At 41.9% G+C, this 14,526-nt stretch overlaps 1 protein-coding gene across 1 annotated transcript in view; it reads left to right on the top strand.

Annotated features, from left to right (window-relative positions):
- Window positions 1-14,526, top strand: part of Tesk2 (testis associated actin remodelling kinase 2) — a 117,844-nt gene that overhangs the window by 101,594 nt on the left and 1,724 nt on the right. The window contains exons 5-10 of the mRNA XM_085698744.2: window positions 6,947-7,093; window positions 12,555-12,637; window positions 13,182-13,266; window positions 13,472-13,555; window positions 13,764-13,850; window positions 14,267-14,384. Coding sequence (XP_085554870.1) covers window positions 6,947-7,093; window positions 12,555-12,637; window positions 13,182-13,266; window positions 13,472-13,555; window positions 13,764-13,850; window positions 14,267-14,384 — 604 coding nt within the window. The remainder of the gene's footprint in view (window positions 1-6,946; window positions 7,094-12,554; window positions 12,638-13,181; window positions 13,267-13,471; window positions 13,556-13,763; window positions 13,851-14,266; window positions 14,385-14,526) is intronic.

Below are 14,526 nucleotides of genomic sequence, written 5' to 3'. Positions count from 1 at the left end.
GTTTCGTTCTTTTGAGAAAGGGTATTGCTGTAATGCTAAGGATGGTTTTGAATTCATAGGCTAAAATGATTTTCCAAGCTCAGTTTCCAGAGTGGTGAGGGATAGCTAGAAAGACAGACAGATAGACATAGTTGGGTTTTTGTTTGTTTGTTTGTTTCTGAGACAGGGTTTTACTATGTAGCTTTTGGCTGGCCTGGAATTTGTAGACCAGGTTGGCTTTGAACTTACTGGATTCCACCCTTATTACTCAAGCACCACTAAAGACAATTCCCTTAATAGTATCACATTGGGTATTAGTTTTTTATTTGTTCATTTGTTTGTTTACTTATTTTTATAGACAGGGTCTCACTATGTAGCTCTGGCTGTCCTGGAATTCACTATGTAGACCAGGCTGATCTTGGACTCCCAGAGATCTGTCTGCCTCTGCCTCCCAAATACTGGAATTACCAGTGAGTATAATCATGCCCAGCAGAATTAATCTTCTTTTTTTTTTTTAAATATTTATTTATTTATTATGTATACAGTATTCTGTCTGCATGTATGCCTGTGGGCCAGAAGAGGGCACCAGATCTCATTACAGATGGTTGTGAGCCACCATGTGGTTGCTGGGAATTGAACTCAGGACCTTTGGAAGAGCCGGCAGTGTTCTTAACCTCTGAGCCATCTCTCCAGCCCCCCAGAATTAATCTTCTTAAGTGGCAAGCTGATTATCCACTTACATGTGTGGGTTGTGATTTTCAATTTTAATTTTTATTATTATTGTGTTACATGTATGGTATGTGTTTGGGGGAGGCATTTGCAAATGTGTGTAAATCAGAGAACACTGTGTAGTCTATTCTCTCCTTGTACACATATGGATTCCAGGGATTGAACTCAGGTTGTCAGATTTGGGTTGCAATCACTTCACTGCTGAGCCATCTTGATGGCCCATTTGTAGTGAATTTTTAAGAATGTTAGTATATGTTTTCTTATACTTTAGTAATAAAGGCTTATTTACATTATATTTCTCAGTTAATATGTATCATATAACATATAACACATACCTTAGGGAAAGGTATTTACAGCGAAATCAAATATTAAACACAAATTAAGTGAAAAGCCTGGGCATGGTGGTGTATGCCTCTAATCATAGCATTCCTGGGGTAGAAGCAGGAAAATCAGGAGTTCAAGGATAGCCTTACTACATAGTAGCTTTACAGCCAGCCGGGGCTATGTGAGACACTGTCTCAAAAAAAGAAAAGAAAAGAAAAAGACAAAAGGAATTAACTAGAGAGTGTTAGACCCCTGCATATAGAATTCTAGCTTTTTTTTTAAATTCCTTTCTCTATGTATTGGCTCACAAATTACATTGTGTCTCTATGTGAATATTTACCAACATGTATGTGTCTACTTTCTTTTAGTAAAAAGGTTAAATGAAGCTATTATAATATTTCATTAAACTGTGAGATGAAGCATTTTTTGGTATAGGTAAAATTGATAATAACTGGTACTAAAAGTACCTATAACTCCCACTTAAGAGGTAAGGCAGGAAGATCAAGAGTTCAGAATTGACCAGGCGGTAGTGGCGTATGCCTTTAATCCCAGCACTCAGAGGCAGAGACAGATCTTGAAAAACAAAACAAAACAAAAATTCATCCTCAGCTACTTGATGAGTTTGAGGCCATCCTAGGATGGAGAGACCCTGCCTCAAAAAAAAAAAAATTAAAATCAAAATGCTAAAACTTCTATGAGGTATTTAATTATGTTGTAGTGTTGCCTTGTTCTGTAGGACAACACAAGGGGATAGTCTGTTAAAAAAAAAAAAAAAAACAGCACACATCTATGATTCCCACCCAGAAAAGCTGAACATGCTAATACAGCTGTTCTCGCCTAGGCTTTCCTGCAGAGGAATTTTGTTCAGAAGCTGCACAGCTGAGTCTGCACCGAGAGTTGCCTATGGGGAAGTGAATGTTCCCACTAATGGGGCACACAGTGTTTAGCAACCTCGAAATCTTCCTTGTTGGCAGATCTCAAACTTCCTTTCTTCATACATGCATGCATGGTCTTGAGACAAAGAGAAGTTGTGGTTTTTGAGGGCCCAGAGGCTTATCAGCCCCACCAATATATTCTCCAGCATCAAGCAAGACAAAATGGATTGTAAATAATAATAATAATAATATTAATAATTCTGTTTGGTTTCCCTGTCTGGACCTGATTTCTATTTTCCCATCCTGCCTAGGGAAGCCAGGATCTCAGCTTTTCTTTGCTGTCCACCATCTAGCTGGTCTACAGATGTAGTTCTCCTTTTATCCTCCCTTTCCGTTTACACTGGATCCTTCTGTGAAGCCTGGTCTGATCTGAACTCACTGTGTAGTCCAGGCTGGCCTTGAACCTTACTTTAGCATCCCAAGTATTACAAATATAGATGCAAGCCACCACATCCTGGCTTTCATACATAATTGTAAATACATATATGTTTATCTGAACCAAAACCAAGGGTCCTAGCATCACCAGGCCTTCAAAAATGCAGTCTTCGTTTCTTCTGCCTGACGTTCAGCCTTGTAAGCCGAGTGGTTCCTGAAGACAAGCCTTCCATGTCAGGCTGCCACCATGTGTCAAAGAAGCAAACTATTTCTTTAGATATTTTGATTCTCAAAACTAAGGAAGTTTGCTACATGGTCAGATGTTAGCCACATTGCTCCCTATAGTTTGGAGCTTACAAATTTGATTTCTTTTCAGCTGTGGACACGTCTGTTGTGTACTTGGACAGATTCCCCTAGAGTGAGAAGTTGTGCTAAATCTTCCATTATACACTGTTGTAAGATGCCCAAGGTGAATTACAAAGCGGGATCAGGCAAGCACGCAGGCTTTCCTTTTGAGAATTAGGAGGTGTGTTTTTAGCTATTCTCTCTGTGTTACCAAACCTGCTCTGCTTCATATACAGATCTGATCTGCTGCATGGTGCTGCCCCCAACTGGTTTCTTCTGATGCTTCTATTCTATTACCATGTTCTTTTCTGAGCACATCCATGTATTTATTATATTCTCATTTGAAACAACATCAAACAAAAAGATTGTGAGTTAGGTGGATCAGGTATGCCTACTTAATAGATGGGAAAATTGAAGGACAGCTAACCTTATTGATTTTTTTTCAAAATTAAATGGTTCATAGGAGGAATAATTGACTAGAATTCAATCATATCTCTTGCTCATTATACCAGTTAGGTCCTCTAGTCCTTTTAAGTTCAATATCATGTTCTAAAAAAGTATACTCATTTTACTTGTACAATTTGTTCCTTTTTCTCTCTTGGAAAGAGGAGGGGGATGATGTATCTTGAAAGGGTTGAGTAAATTCCCTTTTTAGTTCCTGTTCTGCATTGAGCTATCTCAGTCAAATGCTATGACCTCTAACTCCTTGTATAATGAATATATTTTTAAAAGATGTACTCTGGAACCAGACTATATTGTCTGCCTGATTTTACCCTTAATAATTGAATAACCTTGCTTAACCTTTAAATGTCTTTTGTCATATGAGAGTAATACAGATGGTATTGTACTTGCTCCAAAATTAGAAAAACTCTGAAATCGGAAATACCTTTGGTCTTAAACATTTTAGACAAGGGATACTCATCCTATAGCTCACTTACCTTGTGAGGTTGTTGTATAGATTAAATAAGATTGTGTATACACAATTTTTAGAAGTGTTTGGTGTAGTGCAAGCATTATATAAATATTCATTGAAAAAATAATTAGTGTATTGTGATCTATATATAAACATAGTTTTTTTTGCTATTTTCTCTCTCTTTTTCTTTAGACAGGGTCTCACTATGTAGCACTTTCTGACCTCAAACTCAGAGATCTGCTTCCCGAGTAGTGGGATTAAAGGCATATACTACCACACCCAGCCACTTCTTCAGTCTTACTTTGAAAAAAAAAAAAAATCAGGAGCCATGTGGTGGTGGTGCATACCACAGGAAGCAGAGACAAGTGGATCTCTGTGAATTCGAGGCCAGCCTGGTCTACAAACTGAATTCCAGAATAGCCAGGGCTACATAGAGAAACCCTGTCTTGAAAAATAAACAACAAACTTATCACAGGGGACTGGAGAGTTAGTTCTGAAAAGCACTTGTTCTTGCAGAGAGCCCAGGTTCAGTCCCCACTACTTACATGGTGGCTCACAGCCACCTATTAACTCCAGTTTTAGGAGCTCCAACATCCTCTTGTGATCTCAAAGGGCACCAGACACACAGGTGGTACACATACTTACATACAGGCAAAACATCAATACACATGAATCTTTTTGTTTGTTTTTGTTTTTCAAGACAGGGTTTCACTGTTTAGCTCTGGCTGTCCTGGAACTCACTTTGTAGACCAGGCTGGCCTTGAACTCACAGAGCTCTACCTGCCTTTGCCTCCCGGGTGCTGGGATTAAAGGTGTGTGCTGCCACCACCCGACGTGAATCTTTTTTTTTTTTTCTTTAAAAGCTAATCACAGAGCTGGGTGTGGTGGCGTTTGGGAAGTTGGGGGAAGAGGGTCCTGAGTTCAAGGCCAGCCTAGGTTACCTGGTGAGACTGGTTCTAAACAAACAAAATAGCAAAGACCTCACAAAGCAGTGCTTCAAGGATTTGTGGGAATAATGAAGAACAGCAGATTCTTGGAAGAGTACGTTCTTTAGTTCTTCCATAGCCCTGTGTCCTCCTATTCCGCTCACTTTGGTCTAACTCTGGTCTTACTCACTGACTGCTCTGACATGGCTGCTAGTGACATCCCCATGTCCGAGTGGCAAATGGACTTTTTTTTCAAGCACATCTTATTCGGCTCTTTTCTTCTTTTAGTTTTTATGGTGAGATTCTGGCCTGGAACTCATTATGTAGACCAGAAGATCCACCTGCCTCTGAGTGGTGGCATTAAAGGCATGTGCCACCAAACCAGCTCTGTGTGTGTGTGTGTGTGTGTGTGTGTGTGCGTGTATTAGAGAGGTTAGACTCAAATTCTTGATCCTCCCACATCCTTCCTAGACGGTGGAATTGTGGCATGCTTTCTTCTTCAATTTATCTTTCTTTTTCCTTTAAACTTTACCTTTCTTTCCTAAGGATTCCAGTTTCTCACCTGTGTGTTACCCCCAGGCTATTTCCTCTGTTCTTGAAGTCAGTAATCACTCCAGCTCAAGGTTTTTAACTTCCTAAATTTTAGTCTCCTGCTAGATTTAGTTCTTAACTCTTATTTTTTTCTTTTTTTCTAAGACAAGGTCTCACTTTGTAGTAGCTTTAGAACTCACTATGTAGGCCAGGCTGATCTTAAACTCATGGTAATCTTCCTTCTGCCTTATGGATGCTGGGGTTATAGTCATAAGGTACCATGCCTGGTGTAAAATGATTTTTTTTTTTGAGACAGGGTTTCTCTGTGTAGCCCTGGCTGTCCTGGAACTTGATCTGTAGACCAGGCTGGCCTTGAACGGAGATCCACCTGCCTTTGCCTTCCAAATGCAAGGATTAAAGGTGTGTGTCATCATGCCTAGTCATAAAATGACTTTTTAAAAAGGTGTTTGATGGAACTGGGGGGGCTGGAGAGATGGCTCAGCAGTTAAGAGCACTGAACAAGTTCAGTTCCAGGTACCCCTGTGAGGCAGCTCCAACTTCAAGCGATCTGACACTTTTTTCTGGATTCCTCAAGTGGCTGACACATCCCTCATTAGACTCATACTGACATACATACACATAGTATAATAAAAATGAATCTTGCCTGTGGTGGTACACACTTTTAATCCTAGCACCCAGGAAGCAGAGGCAGATGGATCTCTATGAGTTCAGAGAGAGCCTGGTCTACAAACTGAGTTCCAGGATGGCTGAGACTATATAGTCTCAAACAAATTTTTAAAAAATGTAGAAAAGATCTAGGCATGTTGGTAAATGCCTGTAATAACAGCACTTGGGAGGTGGAGATAAGGAGGAAGAATTCAGAGCCACCCCTGGCTATGCAGTGAATTTGAGATCAGCTTCTGTTACATCAAACACTGCTATAACAGGTCTTTCTTTGAACATCCAAATAATGACACCGAGACTTATTAATTATGAGAGCTTTTAGCCTTAGCTTAGTCTTGTTCCCAACTAGCTCTTAAAACTTAAATTCTAGGCTAGGCCAGGTGGAGGTGCTGCACACCTTTAATCCCAGCACTTGGGAGGCAGAGGTAGGTGGATCTCTGTGAGTTTGAAGCCAGCCTGCTCATCAGAGCAAGTTCTAGGACAACCAGAGCTGCTATCTGAAGAAACCCTGTCTTGGAAAACCAAAAACCACCTTAAATTCTAAGGCTTGTATCTTATCAAATTCTTATTATTTTCATTATTAACATGTTATCTGCCATATGACTTGTTACTTTTCCTCAGTACAGTGCATCTGACTTCCTCCATGTCTTGCTGGTGAATCCCCCACTCCTCAGATTCCTTCCCAGATCCTATCTCTGCCCAGAAGTCCCACCTATCCTCTCCTGCCTAGTTATTGGCTGCTCAGCTTTTTATTAAACCAATCAGAAGGCACATTATGCAGGTGAGGAAGGACAGAGACACATCTTCACATAGTGTACAAAAAGATTATCCCAACACACTACCTCAAGACAATAAATGGCTGCTGTTGGCTCAGTGTTTGAGCACTCTCAGCAGAGGATCCAAGTTCCAAGCACCCAGTGGTGGCTTACAGCCATCTCTAACTCCAGATCTGACACCCTTTTCTGGCTTCTGTGAGCATCAGGCATGCATGTGATACACATATTCACATGCCTGCAAACATTCATACATATAAAAATAAATCTTTCCATTTGATCTTAGCAAAAAGGCAGAAAAGTCATGAAGTAAATCCTTAAAAAAAAAATGTAGTTTCTAGGTGTTTGCTCTTCCATGCTTTTACCAGCTTTTTCCATGCCAGCCTAAACATTTCTGATAAAGAATAGCTGGGCTTTCCTTCTGTTTTGCAGTATATCAACTCTGGGAACCTGGAACAGCTGCTAGCCAGTAATCTGTATTTGCCCTGGACTGCGAGAGTGAAACTGGCCTATGACATAGCAGTGGGCCTCAGCTACCTTCACTTCAAAGGTGTTTTCCATCGGGACCTCACTTCAAAGGTATGATGACTTTACTTTCATAACTCTTGGAAAACCAAGGTTAAAAAACCAATTATTAAAGAACCTAGAATTATAGGTATTCTCTATTCTAGATTTAACTTTTAATCAAAACATAATCCAGTATTTGATATAGTTAATCCTTAGGTAGCTTCTATCTTGGCTAAGGATGTAGCTTAGTTTGCAGGATGCTTGTTTTGCATGCACAAAGATTTGATATCCAGCACTGGATAAAAGCAAGAGGATCAGAAGTTCAAGATCAATCTCAACTACATAGAGAGCTCAAGGCCAGGCTAGAGATCCTAAAAAACAAAACAAAACAAAAACAAACAAACAAACCAGCCTCTCCCTACTCAGAGCAGGCTCTGAGTGTGTGCTGCAGAAGCACACAGTGTTAGGAGCTCAGGAGCGCTGTGGAGCCTTGTCAGTTTTCCCTTCCTGGCCTCCTCCGGGAGGTAGCTCTCAACTAAGAGCAGAGTCGGGTGAATGCACGTTTGGAGTACTCAGTGGACCACTGTGTGCTGACCCGTTTCTATTGTGTGATTGAGTTTCTGTCATCCTGCCAGTTCTTCTTTGATGTTAGCTGGTCTCTGTAGTATTGTTTTGTTGTCCAGATTGCTGTGTGACCAGGTTAGAAAAAGAGTTTCTTTCAGAGAAAGTTGGCCTTGTTACAAAGCAGGAATTTGAGGGCTGAATGTCCCAGGATACTTCCACGACAAGGCTTTTTTTGTTGTTTTTTTTTCAAGACAGGGTTTCTCTGTGTAGCCCTGGCTGTCCTGGAACTTGATCTGTAAATCAGGCTGGCCTCAAACTCAGAAATCCACCTGCCTCTGCTTCCTAAATGCTGGGATTAAAGGTGTGTGCCACCACCTCCTGCTCTATGACAGGTCTTTTAAATAATATTATTTGTACTAATGGAGGAACTGGAAGGCCACCTAGGGTATTTAGTATGACATCTGCCCAAGAGCCAAATTAAAATCTTCTAAGGTTTGTCAGAGGGTTTGTTTTGAAGGTTTATTTTCATTTTATATGAATGAAATATATACACCATGTGCATGCCTGGGGTACAGAGTCCAGAAGAGGGTATCAGATCCCCTGGAAATAGAGTTCTCTTTTTTGTTTTGTGTTTTTCAAGACAGGTTTCTCACTGTAGCCTTGGGTGTCCTGGTATTCACTCTGTAGACCAGGCTGACTTCGAACTCACAGATATTCTCCTGCCTCTGCCTCTCAAGTGCTAGGATTAAAGAAAGGCATGTGCCACCACTGACTGGCAGAACTGGAGTTCTTATGTGTTGTAAGCTAGCAATGTGGATGCTGGGAAACAAACCTGGGTCTTTTGCAAGAACAGCAGTGTTCTCCTGCTGAGCTGCTCTCCAGCCCAGAGTACAGGAGTTTCATACATACCCAAGGATAGGAGTCAGTTTATCCCCTACCCCAATATATACATGCACACACACATCATGCATCTTCTTCGGCTTTCTACTAAAAGCATTGTTTCTTCTAAAGTAGAAGAAATTTGTTAAGATCACACAGACACATAAACACAATAATTTGTTTTGTTTTGTTTTTTTGACACAGGGTTTCTGTAGACCACACTCGCCTCAAACTCTCAGAGATCCACTTGCCTCTGCTTTTCGAGTGCTGGAATTAAAGGCGTGTGCCCAACACCACCCAGCTCACATATATTTTTCTTTCTGTCCTTTTGAGACAGGGTTTATGTAGGCTATTCTGGAACAGACTGGCCTCAAACTCAGAGATCTGCCAGCCCCTGCCTCCTGAGTGCTGGGACTAAAAGCATTAGCTACCACACTCAATTTAAGATATATTTAAATTTTATTTATGTGTATGAGCATTTTTCCTGCATATATATATATATATATATATATATATATATATATATATATGTACACCACTTGTCTACATGATGCTGGGAGAAATAAGAATGGATCAGATTCCTTGGAACTGGAGTTACAGATGGGAGTTAGATGCTTGCTAACCACCATGTGGGTACTGTCCTCTGCAGAGCAACGTGTTTCCTTTCCTTTCTTTTGCTTAATTGTTTCTCATTTTATTTCTTTGTGTGTGTGTCAGTGTTTTGCCTACATGTATGTCTTTGTGAGGGTGTAGGATGCTCTGGAATTGGAGTTACAGACAATTGTGAGCTACCATGTGGGTGCTGGGAATTGAACCCAGGTCCTTTCGAAGAACAGCCTTTTAAATGTTGAGCTATCTCTCCAGCCTGCAAGGCATCTTAAGCACCAAGACATCTCTTCAGTTCCAAATCATCCTTTTAAGGCTGGAGAGATGGCTCAGTGGTTAAGAGCATTGCCTGTTCTTTCAAAGGTCCTGAGTTCAATTCCTGGCAACCACATGATGGCTCACAATCATCTGTAATGAGGTCTGGTGCCCTCTTCTGGCCTGCAGACAGAATACTGTATACATAATAAATAAATAAATAAATAAATATTTAAAAACAAAACAAATCATTCTTTTGGTTGTTGTTTTGCTTTGCTTTTGAGACAACTCTCTTTGTAGACCAGGCTGGTCTTATACTCACAGAGATCTACTTGCCTCTGCCTCCAAGCACTGAGATTAAAGATGTGTACCACGACAACTCATCAGAGTCTCTAAAAATTGTAAGTCATAGGCTTAGTGACCTCACCTAGAGCTTTAGCTAGTCAGCTGTCATAGGGCCCATCTTTTCATAGAGGTCTGGAGTGCTGACCCAGCAGGACTTAGGGAGGAGCACAAGGACAGTCCTTGGAGGCCACCTGTTCCTATCTCTGGGATCCAAGGTTGATTGTGATGGAATAATGGTTTCCTTTAGCTCAGGGAAGAATAGTGTACACACATCAAGGTCAGAAGAAGCATTAATGTGTACCTGGTGCACAAAATGCAGGAGGTGACTTGACCAGACTGGCAATAGAGGGAGAACTGGGCTGGATCAGACTGGGCCTTGCTGGCCCCACAAGTATTTTTCTAAGCCAAGAATCCCTGCTCTCTGCTGCTTCTAGAAGAGTAGTTGGGGTGCAGGGCTTCTTGAGCTATTTTCATTGCAGCTATTTGGGGAGAGCTAGTTGCAGCTTTGGGTTATTTATAGATCACTTGGGTTCACCCTCTCTCTAGAGATAGCAGCATTTGTTCAGCCAGAGCTATTACACAGATACACTGTCCTGAAAAATCAACCAACAAATCAATATAAAATAATAATAATAATAATAATACAGCCCAGGTTCAAAATAGTGGTTTTGATTGGGCATGGAAGCTCATATCTTTAACCCAGTGCTTCGGAGGAAGAGACAGGAAGATCTCTGTGAGTTGGAGGCCAGCCTGTTCTTCATTTCAAGTTCTAGGCTAGCCAAGGCTACATAGTGAGATTCTGTCTCAAAAAACACGCAATTAAAAAGTAGTGGCCATGACTGAGTCCTGGGTTTCTTAGCTACTAGGGTAGTCCTTCCCAATTTGATTGGTGTTTACTATGAGGAATGTGGAAGTTCCGAATCTACTTTGTCACACTGGGAATAAGAATGCTTTGTGTAGCTGGGTGGTGGTGGCACATGTCTTTGATCCCAGCACTCAGGAAGCAGAGGCAGCGAATCTCTGTGAGTTCGAGGCCAGTCTGGTCTACAGAGCTAGTTCTAGGACAGCCGGGTTACTAAAGAAACCCTGTCTTGGCTGGACAGTAGTGGCGCACGCCTTTAATCCCAGCACTCAGGAGGCAGAGGCAGGTGGATCTTTGTGAGTTTGAGGCCAACCTGGTCTACAAGAACTAGTTTTAGGACAGGCTTCAAAGCTACAGAGAAACCCTGTCTTGAAAAATAAATTAAAATATATATAAGGAGCCGGGCGGTGGTGGCGCACGCCTTTAATCCCAGCACTCGGGAGGCAGAGGCGGGCGGATCTTTGTGAGTTCGAGGCCAGCCTGGTCTACAAGAGCTAGTTCCAGGACAGGCACCAAAGCTACAAAGAAACCCTGTCTCGAAAAACCAAAAAAAAAAAAAAAATATATATATATATATATATAAGGAACCCTGTCTTGGACCCCCCCCACCAAAAAAAAAGTCACACTACCATGAGTATGACTGGTCAGAATTCATCACCTCCCTCCAGTCTGTATCAGGACCAGATTTTCCCCTGGGGAGACGCTATCCTGTCTTCCATTACTGTCCCGTGAACTTGCTTCTGACATGCTATGAAAATGAGTAAAGAGATTTTGTACTATTACTCAGAAAACTGTATGGACCCCCAAGCACATTTTCACGGATCAAATGAAGACCATTATGTACTGATTCCATCCCTTTACTTGTGGGAGGTGGCTTAATATTTAGGTGGAAAAAAAAAAAACACCAAAAACCAGGGCTGGAGAAATAACTCAGTGGTTAAGAGCACTGCCTGCTCTTCCAGAGGACCCAGGTTCAATTTCCAGCACTCACATAGCAGCTCAAAACTGTAACTCCAGTTCCAAGGGATCTGAGATCCTCACACAGACATAAATGCAGGCATCAATGTACAGTGTACAAAATGAAAATCAATGCATTGAAAAAAGATCAGTGTACAAAGTGAAAATAAACAAATCATTTCAAGATCCAGGATTAACTCATCTGAATTTTTTTTCCAGACAGGGTGTATTAGTTAGGGTCCTCTAGAGAAATGGTTCTCAACCATTGTTAAAGGCGTGAGCCCTTTGACAAACCTCTATCTCTCAAAATACTTACATTCATAACAGTAGCAAAATTACAGTTATGAAGCAGCAACAAAAAAAATTTTATATCACAGCATGAGGAACTGTATTAAAAGGTCACAGCATTAGGAAGGTAGAGAACCACTGCTCTAGAGGAATCGAACATTCATTACAGAATGAATAGATTTATTAGAATGGCTTACAGGCTGTTGTCCAACTAGACTAGTAATGGCTGTCTACCAACAGAAGGTCCAAGAATCCAGTAGGTGTTCAGTCCACAAGGCTCTATGTCTCAGTTGGTCTTCAGTATGTACCAGTTCTCAAAAGAAATAGGTTCTAATGCTAGTGAAGGTGTGGTATGTCGGTGAGAATGAGGGCAAACTTCCTTCTTCCACATCCTTTATCTAGACTGCCAGCAGAGGGTGTGACCCAGATTAAAAGTGGATCTTCCCATTTGAAATGATGTAAGATCTCTCACAGGTGTGCCCAGACACTTGGGTTTTAGTTAATTCCAGATGTAGTCAAGTTGACAATCAAGAATAGTCATCACACAGGGTCTTATTGTATATCCTGACTTGCCTGGAACTCACTGCCTTCCCAGGGTTGAGATTAAAGGCTGTGCCATCACACCAACCTCACTTGCTGTATTAAAGCCCCAGTTTTGGCCCTGGAATCAGGCTAAGTGTGTGGTTCACCAGGAAACAGGACAAGACAAGGAGACACAGCTGGATAATCCCTCCCTACTTCTAAGCCACCTTCTTTTCTCTTCTTTGGGAACCCTAGAACTGCCTGATAAAGAGAGATGAAAATGGTTACTCTGCAGTGGTAGCTGACTTTGGCCTGGCTGAGAAGATTCCTGATGCTAGGTGAGTAACCCTACAGGGCACAGGCAGTGGTCACAACTAATGATAAGTCCAGCTTCTTTCCCAAAGGCCAGAACCTAGCAACAGCTCAAGTTCATTCCTTGACTTGACTCATCCAGGTCTATATCCAGCCTTGGGAGCAACAAAACCCAATCAGAAGATCTGATTGTGTAGTGAAGCATAGTGGCACACACCTGTAATCCCAGTACTTTCAAGGCAAACTGCAAGTTTGAGTTCAGTAAGGACTTCATAAGCCTCTGTATCAACAAACAGTAAAGACTCAAGGGCTACGATTACCATAGTCCAGTTAGTATAGTGCTTGTTTGCCTCGAAAGCACAAAGCTTTGAGAAAACTCCACCATCACACAAACCGTGCATGGTGGTGCATGCCTGAAATCCCAGAACTCAGTAGTGGCTGGATGATCAATAGCTGGAAGTCATCTCCCATTACATATAGTCCAAGCTATGTGAAACCTTGGTTTTGTTTGTTTGTTTTGTTACTTCCCATTGTGCTAGGCACTGGCAAGCTTTCTTCTTTACTTCACAGTTTAGGGAGTGAGAAGCTGGCTGTGGTGGGCTCACCTTTCTGGATGGCACCTGAGGTTCTTCGAGATGAACCTTATAACGAGAAGGTAAGTCTGAAGATTTCAAGGCCTGATTATCCTGTGGCCCAGGTAAGGATCAGTATCCTGCCTACTAAATATAGGGCTAGCATTTCGTTATTGTTAACGGAATATGGGTAATGTAGCCCAGACTAGGCTGTTAAGAGGTTGGGGTAGGAAGATATCCCACTCCTTACTCCACTAAGAGAAAAACTGAAGTCTGACCATCTACCAGGCAGATGTGTTCTCTTATGGAATCATCCTCTGCGAGATCATCGCCCGCATCCAAGCTGATCCAGACTATCTTCCCCGCACAGAGGTGAGCTACTGACGTGGAACCAGCACCACAGGGATGGAGTTGGTTTGCTTATCAAAGTTTTATCCTTGGGGTGGAGTTGCTGGCACTACTCTGTAGCTATGTCTGAGGCAGTTCCTAGCCTCTTCTGAGTAGGCCAGGATTAGTGGGTGTGATTAATGACTTACCTATTCATTTCCCTTGTACACTTCTCCACTTTACTCATCCACAGAATTTTGGGCTGGATTATGATGCTTTCCAGCACATGGTAGGAGACTGCCCCTCAGAGTTTTTACAGCTCACCTTCAACTGCTGTAATGTGAGTATCCTTCACCTGGCTTTGGTCAGGTGCTGAGCCCTTTTCATTTGGTTAGGACTAAAGGGAAAAGCTACAAATTAATCTCATAAGGGGCATGGCTTCATTCTCCCTAGATGTGTAGCACCAACCATATTTCCTACTCTGGCCTATATAGGCTCTCCTGAGTACCCTGGACCAAAGAACTGCTTTGTATTTTTCAGTACTCAGCTTGCAGGGTAGACCCTTGGCTGTGCCCTGAGTGCTGACCAAGCTTTGTCAGGTTTTATTTGTTGAACTATAGCAACAGCCAGTCCTAACACAAGAGAAAACTTTAGTTACCCAACCTGAATCTTAAAAGATGCCAGGAACAGATTCAAATTTCATCTTTGGGGTGAGAAGTGCAGTGCAGGGCTCATGGCTGGTACGGATGTATACAGATGGACCCCAAACTGCGCCCATCCTTTGAGGAAATTGGAAAGACCCTTGAGGAAATTATGAGCCGCCTACGGGAAGAAGAGTTGGAAAAGGACAGTAAGCTGCAGCGCACGGTTAAAGGTAAGAGTTCAGACCAGGAAGGGAGGGGTGAGATGTGAGACATCCCCCCAGGGGAAAGATCCTAGGTCCAGAAGTGGGAGGGGAGTGGTCATGGACAGTCAAGTAGTAGGCGATCTTAGAGCTATGACTTGGCACATAGCTT

The sequence above is a fragment of the Myodes glareolus genome, chromosome 3 (genome assembly GCF_982192425.1).
Source record: "Myodes glareolus chromosome 3, mMyoGla1.1, whole genome shotgun sequence".
Classification (NCBI taxonomy): Eukaryota; Metazoa; Chordata; class Mammalia; order Rodentia; family Cricetidae; genus Myodes; species Myodes glareolus.
Note: the sequence above shows the minus strand (reverse complement) of the source record. Positions and strands in the feature narration are given on the sequence as shown.